Raw genomic sequence first — 19,167 nt, 5'->3', positions numbered from 1 at the left:
TCCCTCAAACTTACACATAAAAAGTAAATTTTTTACTGCATTTTAAAATCCCCAAAGGCGCAATAAGGTGTAAAACAAACAGGTTTGGAATAATTTTAAATGAATTTCTATTGAACTCTGTAAGCTCTTATCAGAAATGCAGAGAAAAAAGTGATTTGTTAAGTTTAAGTGTAAATATCACGTTTCAACCTGTCTGGAAGCTTCTTTTGTGAACTCAAATTTGGTTTTTATTTTGCGAAAAATTATAAATTGTACATAATGTTTTGTGAAACACTGCGATTTCTGAGGCGTGTCGACAGTCAAGTGACTGGTAGAGCTACTAACACAATAACTCACGGCACAGACCTGCTAATTTCCGATAAGTGGCGCAACGGAGCATATGCTTTTGCAATGGCAGTAATTGTTGAGTCAGCAATATTCTATGTGAGTAATTTTTTTTTCACTGGGTTCGAACCCAGGACACTCCCGGGGACGAATCCCGATCAAGGTTTTTTTTATGTCTGTATGTGGGTCAGGCGCGCCAGACCATTCGGCCAAGTCCCTGCCCTCTATTTTAATGCATGTGATGACGTTTTTTAGCATATCATTAACTGGCAAACAAAAGCGTATTTATTAAAAAATATTGTTTCTAATTAACTTGTTTTTAGGAAATCTTTCATATTTTTTAATTTTACTGTAAAAAAGCAGAAATAAAGATTCGAACACCAACATAATTCTATGAAATCTTTTGCGTTCTTATCGTACATATGCATATGTATAAGGTACAATTCTATTGAAACAGTTCGCCACACTCAGCTGCTTTTTACGATTTCCATACTTGTATTAATTAATTTGTAGTGTTTAGCAAACGATAGTTTTGGAGCAGTGCTCTTGCCCGCAAAGTGCTTGACAAATAAAACATCGTGAACCTCGACCTATTTTTTCTTGCAGTGGGCAAATAAAACAGCTAGATGCAGACTGTGATTGCTTAGTGCTGTACGGTAAACACTTCTGACAAGTTTACTTCAGGATTTCTGATGTGTTATTTCGGATTCGAGTTGACCATCGTTGAAGTTATACAACATAGTTTAGTTTATTTTTGCTGATAAATTGTATAATAATGTTGGGTTCAATAGTTTGCTTGTTGCTTTTGTTTTCGCTCAACCCAATCTCAGCATCACAGCCGGAACCGAGCGAGACTTTCACGCACAACGCCCAGTTGGAACCGAACGGAAAAATTCATTTGTACTGGAAGTTTAACCAAACTCACATCACATTTGAGGTGAATATGTTTGTTCTTTTGTTTAACTCGTAAAATATCTTTCAACTTTAAGCCAAAAGACAATAAATGAATCCTTATTTGTGTTTGGTCGGGTTGCAAACCTCATGTTTTTGTCATGACCTCACAGGTGCATGGAAATACAAACGGATGGATTGGAATAGGGTTTTCCCGTAGTGGGTCAATGATGGGTGCGGACATGAACGTGGGATGGGTGAAGAACGGTGAAGCAACAATTACGGTAAATAGATAGGTGAATATCCATAGCTTACTGCTACGATATGTTAGCTTATTGTGCGGTCTAGGTGTAGTGTTAACGTTAGCATTGAAAATTGAAAGCTTGGTTTCAGGACAGACATGGTGTTACAACTGGCAATACTTATCCGCCTCTGGACATACAACAGAATGTCGAGTTGTTGGGTGGAAGTGAATGCGACGGCTGGACTGTGCTCAAATTTAGAAGACAGCTTGCTGCCTGCGACGACCAAGATCTGGAAATCACAGTGAGTTTAAAAAGTTGGCTTGAGAAAAAAATCTTTCAAATACAAAAACACAACACAATTAACATTAACTGTTTATTCGATTTAAACTTTAAACTAAAAATGTCATGAAACGTAGGTTATTTCTCTCGTCAATTATAACTGCCAAACAGTTTTATTACACTTTTCCTTTACCATGCCGTATTGTTATTTTCCAAAATAGATAAAAAAATATGTTTTGTTGTTTATTTGCTACTCTGAGCCGTCCACGGTAACATAACATCACAAAAATGCGAGAAAGTAGAATATGGAGACCCGACATAAGGCTTGCTATTACATGAACAATACCTATAACGAGTAGAAATATATAGCAAATCGCATAGACAGGACCTATACACAACAGGATACAAAACTTTTAAAGTTTTTTTTTGAAGTTATTTCTTAGAGTTCGGTTGTTTGTCTCTAAAAAAAGATAAACAGATTATTTCAACACCAAAAAACAATATTCAGACCAACAAATGTAGTTAATCACAAAAAACGTGTATGTAAATTAATAGGATAGGCTATGCAATCGTTGGCCAAAGCATATTAAAAGGACGACATTAATGTGTGAACTCACATCAAAAGCAACGCCAGGTTATGAGCTAAATATGCCAATAAATTTAACGTCAAAATACACCGAATGTTCTGGCATTAATTGCATCACTTGCTTATGATCAGTGTTTTTTTTCTATGCAGCGTTGTAGAAATTTCCTAGTACAGCTATTCGTCAATGGATGTGAATTGTAATTGTCTATATATTGTAAGGAAAACAGATAAGATAAAAAGTGATTTGTGGGTTAGACATTTTAGCGGTTGTTAGTGGACAAAAACAGCGCAGAAAACACGGCAAAACAGAAGAAGCTTAATAATAAAAACTGCAAAACAAACAAAGCAGATAAAGCTAAATACTAAAAAACGGCAAAACAGAAGAAGTTAAGACTAAATACAACAAAACAGAAGAAGCTTAACAAAAAACGGCAAAACAGACAAAGCAGATAAAGCTAAATACTAAATACGGCAAAACAAAAGAAGCTACAGAAGAAGACCCTTTTGTCACTTTTGTTTTTAAATCTTGTCAACTATTAGGTGCAGAACTGTGACACAATTCACAGAATGCATATAAGGTATCCCAGAGGGTCATGAACTTATAGAAGGTTAATTAGGTATTTTTGAGTGTATCAAGATACGAAAACAATGATCAACATGGATGATAAAACACATAAGAAAAACACTACTGTATATCGTAAAAATAGAAACAACATGCACTTAACTCTGCTACACACATATACAAGCGGAAACAAATGCGGCTACAAACGTAGGGTATTATTCACATTATAAAAAATGTAAGCACAAACTCAAGTAATGGAAAGTTTTTCTGCAGTTTGTTTTTTAAGTGCAACTGGAGGAGTTTGTACATTTTCGCTGCTGAAAACGGTCTCCTTGGCGGCAAGGTAAGTCTGCATCTGTCTGGGGTCAAAGTTAATTGCATATTTTCTTAGATTGCGTGTCGTACTGGTGTTGAATCGGTGCCTAGATTTGTCCAGTTTTATCAGAAAGCGTTCCAGCACGAGATGATCCCAATCTACGGCAACTTTCGGTTTCAAGCTTCCCATTTGCTGCTTTCTACAACAAAGCACAAAAAACACAAAAAACTTTGAAACCTTTGGCATTTTGGCTCGCAAAGGTATAAAACCAAGATCAAAAGCTCCATAAACTTGCCTTTACACGTTTGAAAATATTTAATCACCAATTGCACCATGACAAAAAATATCCGAAGCACTAGCGAAAAGGCAGGCATATCGACAGTGGACAAATAGCTTCATTTGCAGAGAATAAGTATCAAACAAACAATCTTTGCAAATTAAAGTCGATTTTATCTTAAAAAAAGTCTTGCAGTCAAAATGTATTTCTTACTTGTAAACTGTGTAAAGAGATGTGTGCCCAAAAACCTTTCTGCCGTCTCTTTCGGGGTCCAAAAAGTTATCATCTAAATGTTGCAGAAGTAGACTTGTCATGAATGGCCATTGTTCAATCATCAAAATCAAAAGAGTGAGATTTTCACAAAAGTCCTTTACCAGTGCATTTCGTACATCCTCAATTGTTGCTTTCTTAACTGCTTCAAACTTGGCAGCAACATTCCTGGTACCGTTAACCACTATTTCAGCATCGTTAGCTCTTGTGGATGCAATTTTTTGAGCTTGTTCTGCCCTTTCTTTGGCATTAGTTGCCTTCTCAGCTAAATCTCTCACCGATTGGCGGTCCTCTTGAGACATATTTAAAGGTTGATCTGTACTATTGGATGTAATTAGAGCATCAACAGCCTTTTTTAAAACGTTTTCAGCAGACTTTGCTGCTGTTTGTGCATCTTGCATAGCCTCTTTTGCAGTACTTGCGTATTGCATGGCAATTTGTTTGTTAGCTTGAGCGATATATACTGCTTCCGCGCACATATTGTCGACATCATCATCAGTCGCTGCTTCCTCAAAGTTTCTATGACATTCGGTTGCATAATTTATCTCGGTTTTAGCATTACTTACTGGTTTTTGGTTCTTGGTGGTTGCATTAACATTTTGTGAATGTCCCATCTTGGATGCATTGTTTACAGTTGCATTTGGTCTAGGAAAGGCATTATTTGGTTCGTTGACTTTTCGTGCTGCTTGTTTAGCTCTGCTTTCAGCTTTTGTTGCTGCGGCAACATATTGGTTTGCTAGAGCTGCAGCGCGATTCGCCTTCTCTAATTCAGTTTTGGCACCAGCAATGAGTTTGTCTGCTTCTGCAGCAAATTTAGAACATAGTTTGCATACGTCCAGGATATCTTCCCGAACCACTTTGGCATAATTGTAATCTTCGTCACTGGATTGGTGCATGGTTTCAAAAAACTTTGTTGTATAAGAATTCTTGAACAATTCTATCAATTTTTGATTAGCTCGGTTTATTTGCTTTTCGTCATACAGGTCATTGTTTCCTCGGCGAATCGACAAGCAGTTCAGCAGAACAATCTGCGAAACGGTGAACTGTTTAAATTGCAAGTAAAAATCATTATGCGATTAAACGGTTTTTAGACTAAATTTCCTACCTCAGGGTTGTGAAAGAAGACAAATGAATTTGCCATAAAAACGACATTCAGAATTCGTTTAATGTTGCGAGGGTTGGGATGTAAATGTTCTTTGCTTATTTCTGTTTGAAGAAATTTTCTGCAAAATGAAAAAAATAAGTGAAATAGCTCTACATTTTTAATTGAATCTGTAAAATCAAAAAGTGGTTGCCGCTTTTCAGGAATGGGTTTTATAAAATTACATGATAAAAACCAAACGGATAGTATTGTGATGAGAAAATCAAGGTTACCCTGCCACTTCATCAGCATAGTCTTGGTTGAAAAACTTCAATGTGTCTTTGTTTGACTGATTTTTTTGTTTTTCAAGCATCGAGGCGATGTACATCTCAATTTTTGGTGTAGCCTAAATCAAATGTTTTGATTTTGCGTTGTGATTGCAATATTTTACCATTTGGTCACAGTATGGTTATTCGTGTTACCAAAAATAAACATATGCCATGTGTAAGTGATACCTCTGGAATGCAAAACGGCACATTGATGATCTTCTTTAGATACTCATGACCATATTTGGACCATATTTACATTGATAGTCGCGTCGCAGTTACCATCAATGCTGTTTACCGCTACAACGGGGTCAACAGCAATTAGGCAGAAGAATGGGGACGATTGATCGCTCAGCAAAATATTTACAGCATCAAGAATGGCGCGTACCTGCAAATTTAATTCAGTTTTGACAATGTACGGAATAATTGCATTAAAAATATCACTTTAACAAAAAAATTGCTATGCGTTTTAGAGTTCCATGTCGGGCTTTTTAGGTGTGCAGGTCCGCGTCGTGCCGGGTTCAGGTATCAGTTTTGAAAAACAAGCCTCGGACTTCACATTAGGCCATATTTTAAATCTGACCTCGGGTCTAATTCGAGTTCGGGATTAACTTTAAAATCAAAAATGATTGATTCGGCACAGATATAATACTCAACGACATGCTTGTCGCAATTTAACGTCATTAGACTTAAGTTATGGACATAATTCGCTTTAATTCAAACGAAATTTTTAGTAAGGGTCGGGTTTCGAGCTTTCAAATATTGGGTATGGAAATGTTGGTATAACTATACACAAACACTAACTTTGTCGTGTGTGATACGATCCAAATTATCGATAGCCAACACAATCTTGTAGTTCTTTTCGTAGATGTATTCAATAGAATGGATCAAATTGGAAACTGCCATGACCTTGTCAAAAAAAAACAAAAAAAAAACATTTTAATTCGTGTTTAAAGACTCGGTTTAAAACACGACAGTTTTTCGAAAAAGTAACTTTTCTGTGCACCACTAAACTAGAAAATTCGTGTATTGTGAGCTTACCTCATCTTTGACAAGTTTCATGAAGCCTAGCTTCTTCGACATGTTTTCGTTGGTGCGATTGAGAGCTCGGCTTATGCGGGACGTCTGTGAGTTAACAAGGGCATATATGCATCTCAGAGTACCCCAAGTTACACTCAATACTCCTACTGCAGTGGGGAGTATCCAGCTAAAATTCTGAATACTATTTAATCAATAACACGTTTCAAAGAATTAAACGCAGAGTTCATATTCAAATACTTGCATTTTCAATCATGAACTTTCCAATTAACACAGCGACCAACACAGTAGCAGCGACTGCCACAAAAACAAGGCATATGGAAGGAATCCAACAAGTTGTGGTATGAAAACGCATCAAATGTTTTAGACCTGAAAAAATAGGTAAGTCTATTTTTTTCAGAGGTTGTTTTTTTTGCATTTTTTCGACAATCCGAGAACTAAAAATTGCCCTTTGTCGTTCACGGGTTTCGAACCCAGGATACTTCCTGGGACGGATCCCGATCAGGTGTGTGTGGGTCAGGCGCACCAGGCTATTCAGCCAAGTGCCCGTCCAGGTTGTTTTTGTTGAAGCGTTTTTTGGGGGTGTTCAGGATTTTGGTGTTTATACATTTATTTTAGTTGTACATTTTTATCTTCATTAGCTTTAACGGCTAAATAATGGAAAACTAAAACTTATATTAAGTTCCAATTTAAAAACCTTACAAGAAAATTTGGCATCCGTCTCCTCCTGAGATGCCCTAAAATTGATGGATCGAAAAAGTCGAACAGTAAAAGTCCCAATTTCTTCCTCCACTCGATCGACTATGGAAGTGACGATTGCAGCCCAAATGTCGTCACTTCCGCCATGTTTCCATGCATTGAAATCAACGTAAATGAACTTTCTTGGACTTTGTTTTGCTGGTTTGCAGCAGCTAAATAAAGAGGAGCTGCAATTTTTGTACAATTGTAAAATTCTGAATAGGGTGCGAAGTTTCTAGCTGATGCTAATGCATGTCATTGTCACTCGTATTAGGTTTTAATTATTGTCAAGCTTGTCAAGCAATAAAGTTTTTAGAAGTGACATGTTTTGTTCACAGACCACTTTATGTAACAATTAAGGCTACCTACAAGCGCCGAAACAACAGGCTACGCGACTAACAAATCCCCGTGGCGATTACCATTAAAAATTCATTTTAGGATTAAATTTTTAACCGCGTCATGCATTCAGCGGGAAGCTTTCTGAACTGTACAGGCCTACTTTTTGCCACTGCTTACAGATACTTAACTTACTAACCTGGCAGTCTGTCCAGTGCTTTGTTCTGCACTATCCCCGGCAGGCCATGCATTGCTTGACCTTTCCGTTTTCTTGTTGTCGACTTATAGGCACAGCAATACCACCAGAATGCCAAAGGAGCCCCCAACTGCTACAGCTACAGCTAGTGGAATACCAGTATTTTCCCAAAAACAAGCAATGAGAATGCCAACCACGATCAACGATATCAATGAGAAGATGACACAGACGGCTGGTTTCTTGTATTCATTTGTGTCCTTTGCATTTTTCGTCAGTAATTCTACCAAAAAAAGCACCACGGATAGTCAAGTTGTTAACCTGCATGTATCTGCACAACTGGAACTTTTTTAAATGGTTTAAGTACGTTTTGTAAATACCTAAAGTTTGTACAACTATGTTTTTTCAAATAAAGATGATATGTAAAGTAGCAACAACTTGTCATACAAATCCAATTAGTCAATCGAACACGTATGCATCAAACAAAGTTACGTTGCCTGGATATAAACACGGAACAAAATGAGCCCCAGAAGTTACCAGATATTATTAGACTCGTTATCCCAGGTTTAAAACACGTTTGTATTATCGAGCAAGCGTAGAATTGGTGACTAGTTTGGTAACACAATAACCCTAACATCTCATGCTACACGTTTGGCCAAATAGTATACATGGATTTTAGTTTACTCTTGAGAAGATCGCAGAAAAGCCATTGATCTAACATTGTAACTCTAACGATTCAGCGTCAAACCGCACAAAGAAAGCATTGGGAAACGATATAGGATTACCATGGGAAAATAAAGCGACAAGCTCCAACCTTTTGTTAGTTTGAGTAGAAATGATTTCCCACTTCCCCATTTGGCAAATATTCCGATCATAAGGGGACTTGTGACATTTTTCAGTTGATGGTGCAAAACCTTGGCATACATATTATATCCAAGCATGTCTTCGGTGTGTATTCCATCGTTCATTAAAGGTTTGCCTAAAAACGTAAGAAATAACTGTAATAAGTTGTAAATCTCATTCAATTATGATGATGCCGTTAATTTTACCTTTATAGAGAAATCACCATTTTCTAATTAGGATTATCTGAATTAAGAATAACACAAGAGGCATGCAAGCAAAAATAGCAAAAATAGAACCCTTAATTGCAAGCTAAATACACCTGTTTAATCGATTTAAAATAACTTTCTTGTTTGAAGATACATGTTTACGGCTGTTCACCCTTAGAAGCACACTTACCCATCTCTATCGTCACTTCGTCTTGGTTGCTCATTTTAGCTTTAATTGGAACAATCGACCAGTGTTTCTTTTTTAATTTGCCTATAAAGTAGCAGTTTGCAAGCCAATCAACTTGACATTAAATATCGTCACAGTAATTTTTGCATCCAATCCTACAGTTGTACTTCGTCGAAAGAACTGTCAATAAGCTAGAGTATTTTACACAGGTATAAAAAAGAACAATAAAAAAATGAATCCAACAGATTAAATGTTAACGGTAATAAAGTAGAAAAAGGTGATGTCACATTTCCACAATATGCAAGCTGCCACTGCGTTTAAAAAATCTCTTTTGTTTTGTATGCTTGCGATAGTATAGGAAAGTTCACTCCTACCGGTCTTTATAGACGTGATATTTTTTTCACGGGGTTCGAAGCCCAAGACACTCCCAATCAGGGTTTTTATGTCTGTGTATGGGTCAAGCGCGCTTGACCACTAGGCCAAGTTCCTGCTCAAAAAAGACGTTGTATCAATGAGCCACAGTCAAGCGTTGATGAATACGCCGTTTAACTGACAGCAAAATGAATATTTACTTTTGTATTATACCGCACACGCCGCGGCAAAGTGTTCTTTTTTCAAACAAAGTGCTGCAATTAGAACATGAGATATCGTAAACTGGACTAATCAGTTCGGTTTCGGGCACGCTATATTTCTTGACTGACCTGTTACTCACGTTTGTTAACCTTTAGGCGTTGTTTTGGGCCTTTTTAAGGTCGTATTCGGGCCACTTACAATTCTTAGCTGTATGTAACAGGTTCGTAATTGAGTCAGTTTTAGGACTCATGGTTTAAACTTTTTTCTGACTCTAACACAAATTGTATGTCTCACTGCAAAATATTGGTTTTATCGCTTTTAAGTCAATTTAAAACCTGTCTGTTCGGCAACTTTCTCATTTTTAGTGGAACTTTCATACTCCTAGTTCTAGGATCAGTCTAGACCGAAACTACTGTATCGTCGTCACGGCCAAGTATTTTTCGGACCGCAAACGATGGCACAGCGTGAAACCTGGGAACTGGAAGATGTTTCGTTCAGGAAGCATATGTCGATCTTTTTGGGGGAATTCGCTTCAATATCAAACTTACACAGGATTTCTACAACCAAAATTCATATTCATGTCAGCTCATGCAATGGTTCCCAACTGCCGGTATGCACCAATTTTGACCCGCTCCAAAAATTAACTCAACTTTACACTGCATTTGAAACATACTTAAAGGCGTTATACAAAACAGTTTTCACTCTAGCAGGGGCGGGCCAAAAAACATTTTCAAAGCTGCATTTTTTCCTAAAGTTATTTTCAAGTTTTCCACCTGGAAGTGAACGAATGGTCTGATATAATGTTTTGTGAAACTTTGTGATTACTAAAGCTTGACGACAAACAAACTTTTTCGGTGAACAAAACATAGAAATCGTAGAATCTGTTTGCATCTTAATGCCAGTGTTGATTTCCCCATTGGCCTCATGGTTTATATGTAGACGTTCCATGAGTGTGTAAATGCTTGTTTTAGCTTGTTGAGAAACATAACTGCAGGTGGTAACTGCAGGTGGTAACTGCAAACAGATTTTACGATTTCTATGTTTTGTTTGCCGAAAAAGTTTGTTTGTCGTCAAGCTTTAGTAATCACAACGTTTCACAAAACATTATATCAGACCATTTGTTCACTTCCAGGTGGAAAACTTGAAAATGTGGTAACTGCAACTGTTTTTCTTAATTATAATTGAAAATGACTATAAATATCAATAACAAACCATTAATAGTTTTTTATGGTGCATATAGGCATACGTACAAGAGATAAGTAGAGTAAAATCACTGTTACCACAAAGTCATAAACCTCAGCTGTTATCATCTTTCAATTTTGTTTAAAATTAATTTATATTGATGTCGAAAGTAAACAATAGTTTAGGAGCAGCGCCCTTGTCCGCAAAGTTGCTTTGCAAATAAAGACGAAAAGCATCGTGAACATCGACCTATTTTTTTTCTTGCAGATTCCAACGCGCAAATAAAGCAGCCAGCAGATGCAGACGGTGGTTGCTTAGTGCTGTTTGGTAAACACTTCTGACAAGTTTACTTTAGTAGTTCTGGTTTAATATTCCGAACTTTACTTGACCATCGTCTAAGTTGTACAGCATAGTTTATTTCCGCTGCTAAATATTATAATAATGTTGGCTTCAATAGTTTGCTTGTTGCTTTTGTTTTCGCTCAACACAATCTCAGCATCACAGCCGGAACCGAGCGAGACTTTCACGCACAACGCCCAGTTGGAACCGAACGGAAAAATTCACTTGTACTGGAAGTTTAACCAAACTTACATCACATTTGAGGTGAATATGTTTGTTCTTTTGTTTGACTCGTAAAATATCTTTCAACTTTAAGCCAAAAGACAATGTGTTTGGTCGGGTTGCAAATCTCAGTTTTTGTCATGACCTCACAGGTGCATGGAAATACAAACGGATGGGTTGGAATAGGGTTTTCTCCTAGTGGGTCAATGATGGGTGCGGACATGAGCGTGGGATGGGTGAAGAACGGTGAAGCAACAATTACGGTAAATAGATAGCTGAATATCTATAGCTTACTGCTACGACATGTTAGCTTATTGTGCGGTCTAGATGTAGTGTTGGGGTTAGCATTGAAAATTGAAAGCTTGGTTTCAGGACAGACATGGTGTTACAACTGGCAATACTTATCCGCCTCTGGACACCGAACAGAATGTCGAGTTGTTGGGTGGAAGTGAATGCGACGGCTGGACTGTGCTGAAGTTCAGAAGACAGCTTGCTGCCTGTGACGACCAAGATCTGGAAATAACAGTGAGTTTAAAGGGTTCGCTTGAGAAAAAAATCTTGCAACTACCAAAACACAACACAAAACAATTAACATTGTTTATTCCATTTGAACTTTAAACTAAAAATTTCGTGAAACGTAGGTTTTTTCTGGCGTCAATTATAACTGCCAAACAGTTTTATTATACTTTTCTTTTACCATGCGGTATTGTCATTTTCCTAAAAAGTCAACATTCTTGATTGTGCCGAGCTGTTTGGACTGTTGCAGGTTTGCGTTTATGTAACTGTTCATTCTATTAGGCACGTTCCATCGATATCAAAACATAGTTGCCCTTCGGTAGGTTGCACCGCTATCTTGTATTCCTGTTTGCGATAACATTACATGCTCCTGATTGCGATAGCATTACATGTTGTATGTGAACAGTTGTAGACCAATAAGCACTGACGCTATTGCAAATTCGTTTCTTGTTTGTGGAAGCCTCTAATGTCACATCTATATGTGAATTACCAAAGTGTGCTTGTCCTGATAAATAAAACATGTCATTGCATAATCATTGATATTGCAAAGCAATGTTTAACAGTTTGTGTATTTTTTTAAATTATAGACGATTTCTTACAACGTATACGCTTTGAAGTTAATAACTAGCCAATAGAATGTGGTTCAATAAATATTTGAGTTGGTTTATAAACATGTATCAGTTACAATTAAGTGTTGAAACTTTATATGCTCTACATTACAACTCATATCTTTATCTTTGGCGGTACTGTTTTAACTAACACATGTTTTAGACTCACACAATGAGAGTAATATACGCATGGGGACTGGAAGATCCCACGGGAGATGACTTAAGTGGATCTGATTATCATACACCAGTACGAAGAGGTACCTTAACTCAAAAACCAGTAATCTACTCTGGAACAACAGTGACTTAAAACTGGGTCATGTATACAGGTGTAAAAAGTCTGTTGTTGTTGATTCAACCTAACTTTAAACAGTCAAGATATCCCGAGGGTGAACGACACTTTCACTTCGACATGCGCAACGACAAGTTTCAAGTGCCTGACGAAGACACCTATTATAACTGCAGATTGTTTAAGTTACCACATTTAACCACAAAACACCACATGGTCAAGGTACGAATCCAGGATAACTGTTTTATAGAACGAGAACATGAAGTAAAGGCAAGTTAAAAGGCGTAAATTGCAAGTGATTTGGTCCCATTATTCATAGAACAGAGTTTTGCAAGCTCGGGTCCGGTGACTTGAACTTGTCTGGGAATGTGTTTTTTTAAGATTCCGCTACTTTCTATCGATATCCAAAAACACTTTTTAAGCATGTCTTACATTTTTCTCAAGTGCGCAAATGATTTCATCAAGGCCAAACTTGTTGGAGAGGTCAAAGATCGGAAAACACAGGCTAAGCAATATCACACGAGCTAGGAATACTTATGTATCTAACTGTTCACATTTTGCGTTTTGTGACAGATTGAACCTTTAATTGATAAAGGACACGAGATGAACGTCCACCACATTGTGATCTATCAATGCAACGACCCAAATCTGGTAAAAATTGAATTTCCATATCGTAATTAACAACAAAGAGTCAGTGAACATAAAATACAAGGTTAAAAAAAATTCTTGGCGACAAAAATCGATTAAAAAAATCGTTTTGGCTTCGATACGATTGAGTTTGGTGATTGTAACCATGTTTTCGCTGTTTTTAGACCAACAGATCAGTTGGAATGAATACCAGATGCTCTTCAAAGAACAAACCAGCGGATTTTTTGACCTGCATTTATATGGTTCACACCTGGGCAATAGGAGGTTCGGTATGTAGCATATAACATTACGAGTTTCGTGACCTTTTAACGTCCTTGCAAATACTAAGTGGTTAAATTATAAATATTGTTAATGTGTCTTTTTAGGCATTTTATTACCCCACCCATGCCGGTTACCCTCTAGGAACCCCAGATGCACCCAAATACGTTGTCATGGAAATGCATTACGACAATCCACTTCGAAAAGCAGGTGAGCCTGGTAACATTATAAAAATTTGTAAAAACTTCCAACACTGCGATTGTTCCAGCTACATAAACCATGCAATGCCCACCTGATATAATCCACACAAATTTATTGCAAATTTAATGAAATTTGTACAGATATCGTGGACTCGTCTGGGTTAAGGTTAACATACACTCCTGATCTTCGACAATATGACGCCGGCATTTTGGATATTGGAGTCGGTGTGTCTGGAATACAACACATTATACCTCCAAATGCTAAGTCATTTTACAGCTATGGAGATTGTACATCTGAGTGCTTGAGTTATGTAAGTTTACCCTGGAGGTTTGTTGGATGTTGGCCAACAGTTAAGTGGTTTACGTTTATGCTACTTCATTCAGAGTTTAGAACGGGAAGGTTTTGCTTCGATCAAAGCATTTGCTGTGATGATGCACAGCCATACAATTGGGAAACAACTCACTTTAAAGCATATACGGTGTGTGATTCGGTTTTTGTACGTGAATTTGTCTTTCTGACTTTTGGCAAAAAAATTTACAAATTTTTTGACAGAAGTTACAATTTGCATGTTGGTATCTTTCTAACTTTCTTCTGTTATCTGTGCAGACCAGACACTTGGCTAGAAAAGGGAAACAATAAGCTTGGTGTGCTGTGATTTATATAAGAGTGTGCCGTGATCGTTTGTTTGCATGTACGCTTTAGGGCAGTGGTTCCCAACCTTTCGTGGACCACGGCCCCCTTAAAGTACCTTTTTGGCCTTGTTGCCCCCTTTAAGTTACCTTGCAGAACCTGTGCCCCCCCTTAAAATGTAGATAGCAATTACGCGTTGGAATGGGGTGTTAATTTTAGCCTTAAACAGGTCTAATAGAAAAAATGAGCGTGATTAACCTTACTATAAACAAATAGAATGTGAAATAGTCGATTAAATTCGGAAATAAAGTGAAAGTGAAAATGACTTTTCGTGGGTGTTTCTTGTGAATCTACGCCCGTGGCCCCCCAGAACACAGCTCGTGGCCCGCCTGGGGGGCCATGGGCCCTGGTTGGGAACCACTGCTTTAGGGCTTCTCCCAGTTATGAATGCATGTATTCATTTAAGTTAATATTAACAAAACTTTGCTTACAGAAATGGGACAGCACACTAAATCTATATGACATTAAGTATGGAAGTTAGATCAAGACCAAGAATTTGTTTACAGAAACGAGACAGAGCTTGAACCGATTGCAAGCGATCTCACGTACGACTTTAACTACCAAGAAACGAGATTCTTGTCCGAGGAAAGAACGGTGATGAGGAGCGACACCTTACGAATGACTTGCAATTACAAATCTACCGGAAGGGCTGGAATAACGATGGTATAAGGACGTTGTAGTTTTCAAAGCGTGCGTAGGCAATGACAATGAGCAAAGAATTTTGTTGAAAAATTTAGTCCTAAAAAATATAAATGTAAGTTGGAATGTTGCTACCACTACACCAAACTATTGACTTAACAAACTGAGAAATAGGTTTGAAATGAAATATTCCTACAAATACATTCGCAATTCTTTGATTTGCAATTATAATAAGTTTGTGTTGTTCATTCTTTTATAAAATGAAAAATATCTATTGAAACTATATTCAGGGAGGTCTGTCCACCAGTCATGAGATGTGCCTGTCCTTTCTTTACTTTTACCCGAAGTTGGAATTGAGGTATTGCATGTCTACGCCGGATTTTTCAACTTTGATGACTTATTTTGGTTTTGAGTCATACAGGTAAGGGGCATTAAACAAAAGTCTAAATATCAATGTGCCAGAAATGCTTACAATTCGTAACGAACATCAGTTGGAAGTAAAACTGCATTGGTGGTAAATGTTAACAAAGCTACCACCAAATTTCCTTTTTTTAAATCATGTGTTTTTACTTTCTTTAGTAATACTGGTGACATCGATCATGCTTTCGTGGATTTGAATGACATTACTATTTGGCAGCCTGAGAAATACACAAACAAAACAGCAATAGAAAACATAAACGCGGTAATATTTTTACTTACAACAAAAATCGTATCTAAATCAGCTGTTGCTGCCAGCAGGCATATTGTATTAACAATGAATACCCTTCCAGCAGACTTTTTTTGTGATATACAAACTGTAACCTTTGTATAAGTAGGCTATATAAGTCAGCAGGAGAGTTGTGTTTGATTTGGGTTTTGACCACCAAAATATCAAAACAGTTAAACTTCAGGAGATGTGAGTAATCGGAACTTAATTGACACAGCTGACCACCGCGTCAAAATTACTTGTTCGTTAACCGACCAACACATTTCTAAAATGGTACAATTACTAACATAAATAACTAATTAACGAAAAAACTTTAAAGCTTGCTTTGGAAAAAAGTTAAAAAAACGATAAAACGAAATGCATCAATAATAATTAATCAAATGACCTTTTGACCCTAAAAAGCTGGTTTATGGCGCGTAAATTTAATTATGCCAAAGCCAATTAACTCGTCGTATATTTAGATGCAATGGAACGAAGCGAAAGTAACAAAGTTTGAGAAAGATATGACGACAATGCTTTCGAGTCTTACTTGTTATGGTTCGCATTACGCTCTGGTAAGTGTAATGTTCTGGTTCTGTACTTTGCTGTGAAGTATATAGTCACTAACTTATAATAGTTGCAATTCGACGGTAGTTAAAAATATTTTTGCTGTGGAAGTTAAATTATGCAGCAAGGAAATTTGAATCTTAATCGACTGACAATACCTTGAAACAGTTGTTCTTAACCTTTTTGTAGTCACGGACCTCTTTTATGAATCTTATAAATCTGCGGACCCCCAACGGAATTTACCATAAGTCTTTTTATGTATTACGTTTCTTGTATTATACCCTGTCATGCCTTTGAAGCATTTAAATCCGCCTTCACAGTCCTTTAAAATCAACGACGTTTCTGTATTGTAGTGGCCAACGCATCGAATCGGTAATATTTCTGGTATGTAGAACTTTACAAAACACTTGTTCTATAAAGTCTATTGTCCATGTGCGTTATGATGTCACAGTAGGGAAGACAATCAAGTAATTGTTTTTGGCATAATTAAGGTGTAATAAACAGCGTGCACCCGTATGCAGGATTGTAAAAACGGTTGAGAAACTTAAAAATATTCTTCTGTTGGTTAATGATACTTAACATATTTCCCTCCGTGGACCCCCTGAAACCATCTCACGGAACCGTTGGGGGTCCACGAACCCCAGGTTAAGAACCACTGCGTTAAAACACATTTTCTGGCTAAAAGCTAAAACGTTTGTATAAAATAGTAATCAAATTTGAGTTGTGTCACCGGATATGAAGAAAATTCGTTGGAGTCGCTTGGGCTATAAGTTATATTTAACCAACACATAAAATCAAAAAAATTTTAGCTCTTCCAGTTTTTATTGTAAAATGCCGACGTTTCGGTGTCCCGTCCTAATACATAAAATGATCACGCACTTGGAAATGGCCTTTACAGTTTAAATTGTGTCAAAAACATATTGACATTTTGTTTAGAATATGGTCACAAAATAATAGTCCGCAAAAATCTAGCATTATTGTGCCCCATGTTTTATCTATGAATTTATTCAAATTTCAGCCTTTCCCTTTGCAACAACAAGAGCCAAAAGTGATCACTAACCCGTATGTCAATGAAAAGGAGCAATTGAACTGCACAGAGCCATCTAGCGGATTTTCGCACACTGGTTTAACTGACGAATGTTCGGCAAGAAACGACCCCACCGTTGCACCTTATACCACCTCCAGCGGTGTCCATGGGCTATACAGTTTTAATTGGATGTTTTTGACTCTTGTTGCCGCTTTTGTTCAATACTACACGAGAATGATACTAGCTATCTAGATTTGTATAACCTCCATAAACGATTTATGCACAAAATCCAACGATGCGTTGCATACAAACGTTTTAAATTACCCTTATCATATGTTTAATTGGTACTTTTGTTTTCGTCCACTTTCTAGATAAAAAAAAACGGAGCTGATCGTCGTAAATTTGAAAACCTCAGTTTCACGATGTTTGTAAAAACGCGGAAATTGTATGACACACCGACTTCTAACAATGCACTTTAAATTCTGGATCATCTTGTAACTTTATAGAAGATGATACGTCAGGCTCTTTAAAGGCGTGGCAAGGCGTAGCATAGAAAAATCTTGGCTGCGGTGAGATTCGAACCTATAACAGGAGTCTTTCCGGGTCTCGTGCTCTCTCAACTGAGCTACGCAGGCTCAGTAGAGAATCCGCCGAAAGTTAAATCACAAGCACCGTTGCCTGCCCCGTATGCTGCACATGTCAGCTTCGTAGTAGGGGATCACCAGATTGACCAGTATCAGCTAAGATGAACATAAATTCATAACTGGAATCAACCCTAAAGCGTCTCGACTCCGGTCGTGGGTTCGAATCCCACCGCAGGCTAGACTTTTCTAGCCTACGCCTTGTCATACGGTGGCGAATGCTTGGTGACCGTCTGATTCGGTATGGCGCCTTCAATGGGCCTTGCGTCCTGTGATTTCTATATGAGTGTGCCGTGATTGCTGGTCTCAGGGCTGATCCCAGTCATGAATATATGTTCATCTTAACACACCCCTGGGCATGATGCATTTAAAATGAAACTCAGTTTGCAAATCCAAACGACTGTTGGATGGAAGTTTCAAAAATAATAAAACGCCATAAATAACATGATTCACCATTGATCTTCGAGGGCTGGTCATAACGGCCATTAAATCAAGCCAAAACCCTTGTGAAGTCACATTCTGCCTTACAGCTGGAACAACTAAAAACACATCTGTCATTTCAATTACAGTGTTTACACTATTTAGAACATTTCAGAAACCTGCAAGTACAACTTAAAAAGATTGCCATGCAACTAAAACAGCACAAATAGATAGTACAATAACCGCAGATAAAAGAATTAGCAACAAAAGGTAGATTTCAGTTACAATGAACTGTGATGTAGGTGTAAATGGCACAAATGATATATATGATGCATAGAGGCAAATGTAGTACATAGACAAAGATGCGAAAAAGAAAACACCAATAAATGTTATGCGTGCTGACTAATTATACACGTGTAATGCTTATGATATGTTGTTCAAGTGGGGGTGGATTCTAAATAAAAACACAAAAGAGTACGTAGCATTATATACATGCATAATTAACATACATAATGTGAGCATGCTAGTGTAATGTTTTGTAACACTCCATACTGTAAATTTTACAGAATAAAGGTGATGAAATAACCTGTGGTGGGATACGATACATATATTTATTTACTTCATAGGCAAGAATTGGTGTTTTGGCATGAAATGGGTTGAAGTACAAAAACTCAAAAAAGGCCAGTAAACGTCTGTTGTTACAGATCCGTATCTTCACCAAAATTTAATCCGTATCTTTACCAAATTAAGGCTCAGGAAACAAATAATTTGTAATGTAGTAAGACTTGGCTTTAAATAATCAACACCGTTTAATCAGGATCTTTATCTAATCCAGGGGTTCCCAACCTTTTTTGCTGCTCGTACCCCTTTGTCAGGTCAGAGCCTTCTTTGTACCCCAAAAAAAATTCGGATGGAATTTTTCACATATATATTGCTAAATTAAATTGCTTTCATAGCTCAATTAAAC

The 19,167-nt window shown here is 37.3% G+C and overlaps 4 protein-coding genes across 5 annotated transcripts; 2 read left to right on the top strand and 2 right to left on the bottom strand.

The window, feature by feature from the left end:
* Nucleotides 1–984: 984 nt before the first annotated feature.
* On the top strand, nucleotides 985–5,339 carry LOC145232271 (DBH-like monooxygenase protein 2 homolog). Of its 2 annotated transcripts, XM_080096850.1 has the most exons (4): nucleotides 985–1,261; nucleotides 1,389–1,499; nucleotides 1,609–1,761; nucleotides 3,161–5,339. In XM_080096850.1, exons 1-4 carry the CDS (start codon nucleotides 1,100–1,102, stop codon nucleotides 3,170–3,172), a joined length of 438 nt encoding a protein of 145 aa, XP_079952976.1. In that variant the 5' UTR covers nucleotides 985–1,099; the 3' UTR covers nucleotides 3,173–5,339. The 2 variants fall into 2 exon arrangements, with proteins under 2 accessions (XP_079952976.1, XP_079952974.1); XM_080096848.1 differs by having other exon boundaries at nucleotides 1,609–5,339.
* On the bottom strand, nucleotides 3,135–4,646 carry LOC145232270 (uncharacterized). Its single transcript, XM_080096847.1, has 2 exons — nucleotides 3,694–4,646; nucleotides 3,135–3,402 (listed from the first exon to the last, which is right to left on the bottom strand). Exons 1-2 carry the CDS (start codon nucleotides 4,644–4,646, stop codon nucleotides 3,135–3,137), a joined length of 1,221 nt encoding a protein of 406 aa, XP_079952973.1.
* A 12-nt stretch (nucleotides 5,340–5,351) lies between the features above and the next one.
* LOC145232272 (NTPase KAP family P-loop domain-containing protein 1-like) lies at nucleotides 5,352–6,478 on the bottom strand. The gene is made up of 3 exons (XM_080096851.1): nucleotides 6,199–6,478; nucleotides 5,962–6,066; nucleotides 5,352–5,545 (listed from the first exon to the last, which is right to left on the bottom strand). Exons 1-3 carry the CDS (start codon nucleotides 6,238–6,240, stop codon nucleotides 5,390–5,392), a joined length of 303 nt encoding a protein of 100 aa, XP_079952977.1. The 5' UTR covers nucleotides 6,241–6,478; the 3' UTR covers nucleotides 5,352–5,389.
* Nucleotides 6,479–9,699: 3,221 nt separating this feature from the next.
* Nucleotides 9,700–19,065, top strand: LOC145232269 (DBH-like monooxygenase protein 1 homolog). Its single transcript, XM_080096846.1, has 16 exons — nucleotides 9,700–9,881; nucleotides 10,721–11,056; nucleotides 11,167–11,277; nucleotides 11,387–11,539; nucleotides 12,302–12,395; nucleotides 12,465–12,646; nucleotides 12,998–13,075; nucleotides 13,237–13,341; nucleotides 13,438–13,540; nucleotides 13,672–13,841; nucleotides 13,915–14,009; nucleotides 14,728–14,884; nucleotides 15,151–15,281; nucleotides 15,440–15,542; nucleotides 16,028–16,120; nucleotides 17,131–19,065. Exons 2-16 carry the CDS (start codon nucleotides 10,895–10,897, stop codon nucleotides 17,389–17,391), a joined length of 1,998 nt encoding a protein of 665 aa, XP_079952972.1. The 5' UTR covers nucleotides 9,700–9,881; nucleotides 10,721–10,894; the 3' UTR covers nucleotides 17,392–19,065.
* The last annotated feature ends 102 nt before the right edge of the window (nucleotides 19,066–19,167 follow it).

This window comes from Phallusia mammillata, chromosome 6 (assembly GCF_965637545.1).
Source record: "Phallusia mammillata chromosome 6, kaPhaMamm4.hap1.1, whole genome shotgun sequence".
NCBI lineage: Eukaryota > Metazoa > Chordata > Ascidiacea > Phlebobranchia > Ascidiidae > Phallusia > Phallusia mammillata.
This window is presented reverse-complemented; position numbering and strand designations above follow the sequence as displayed.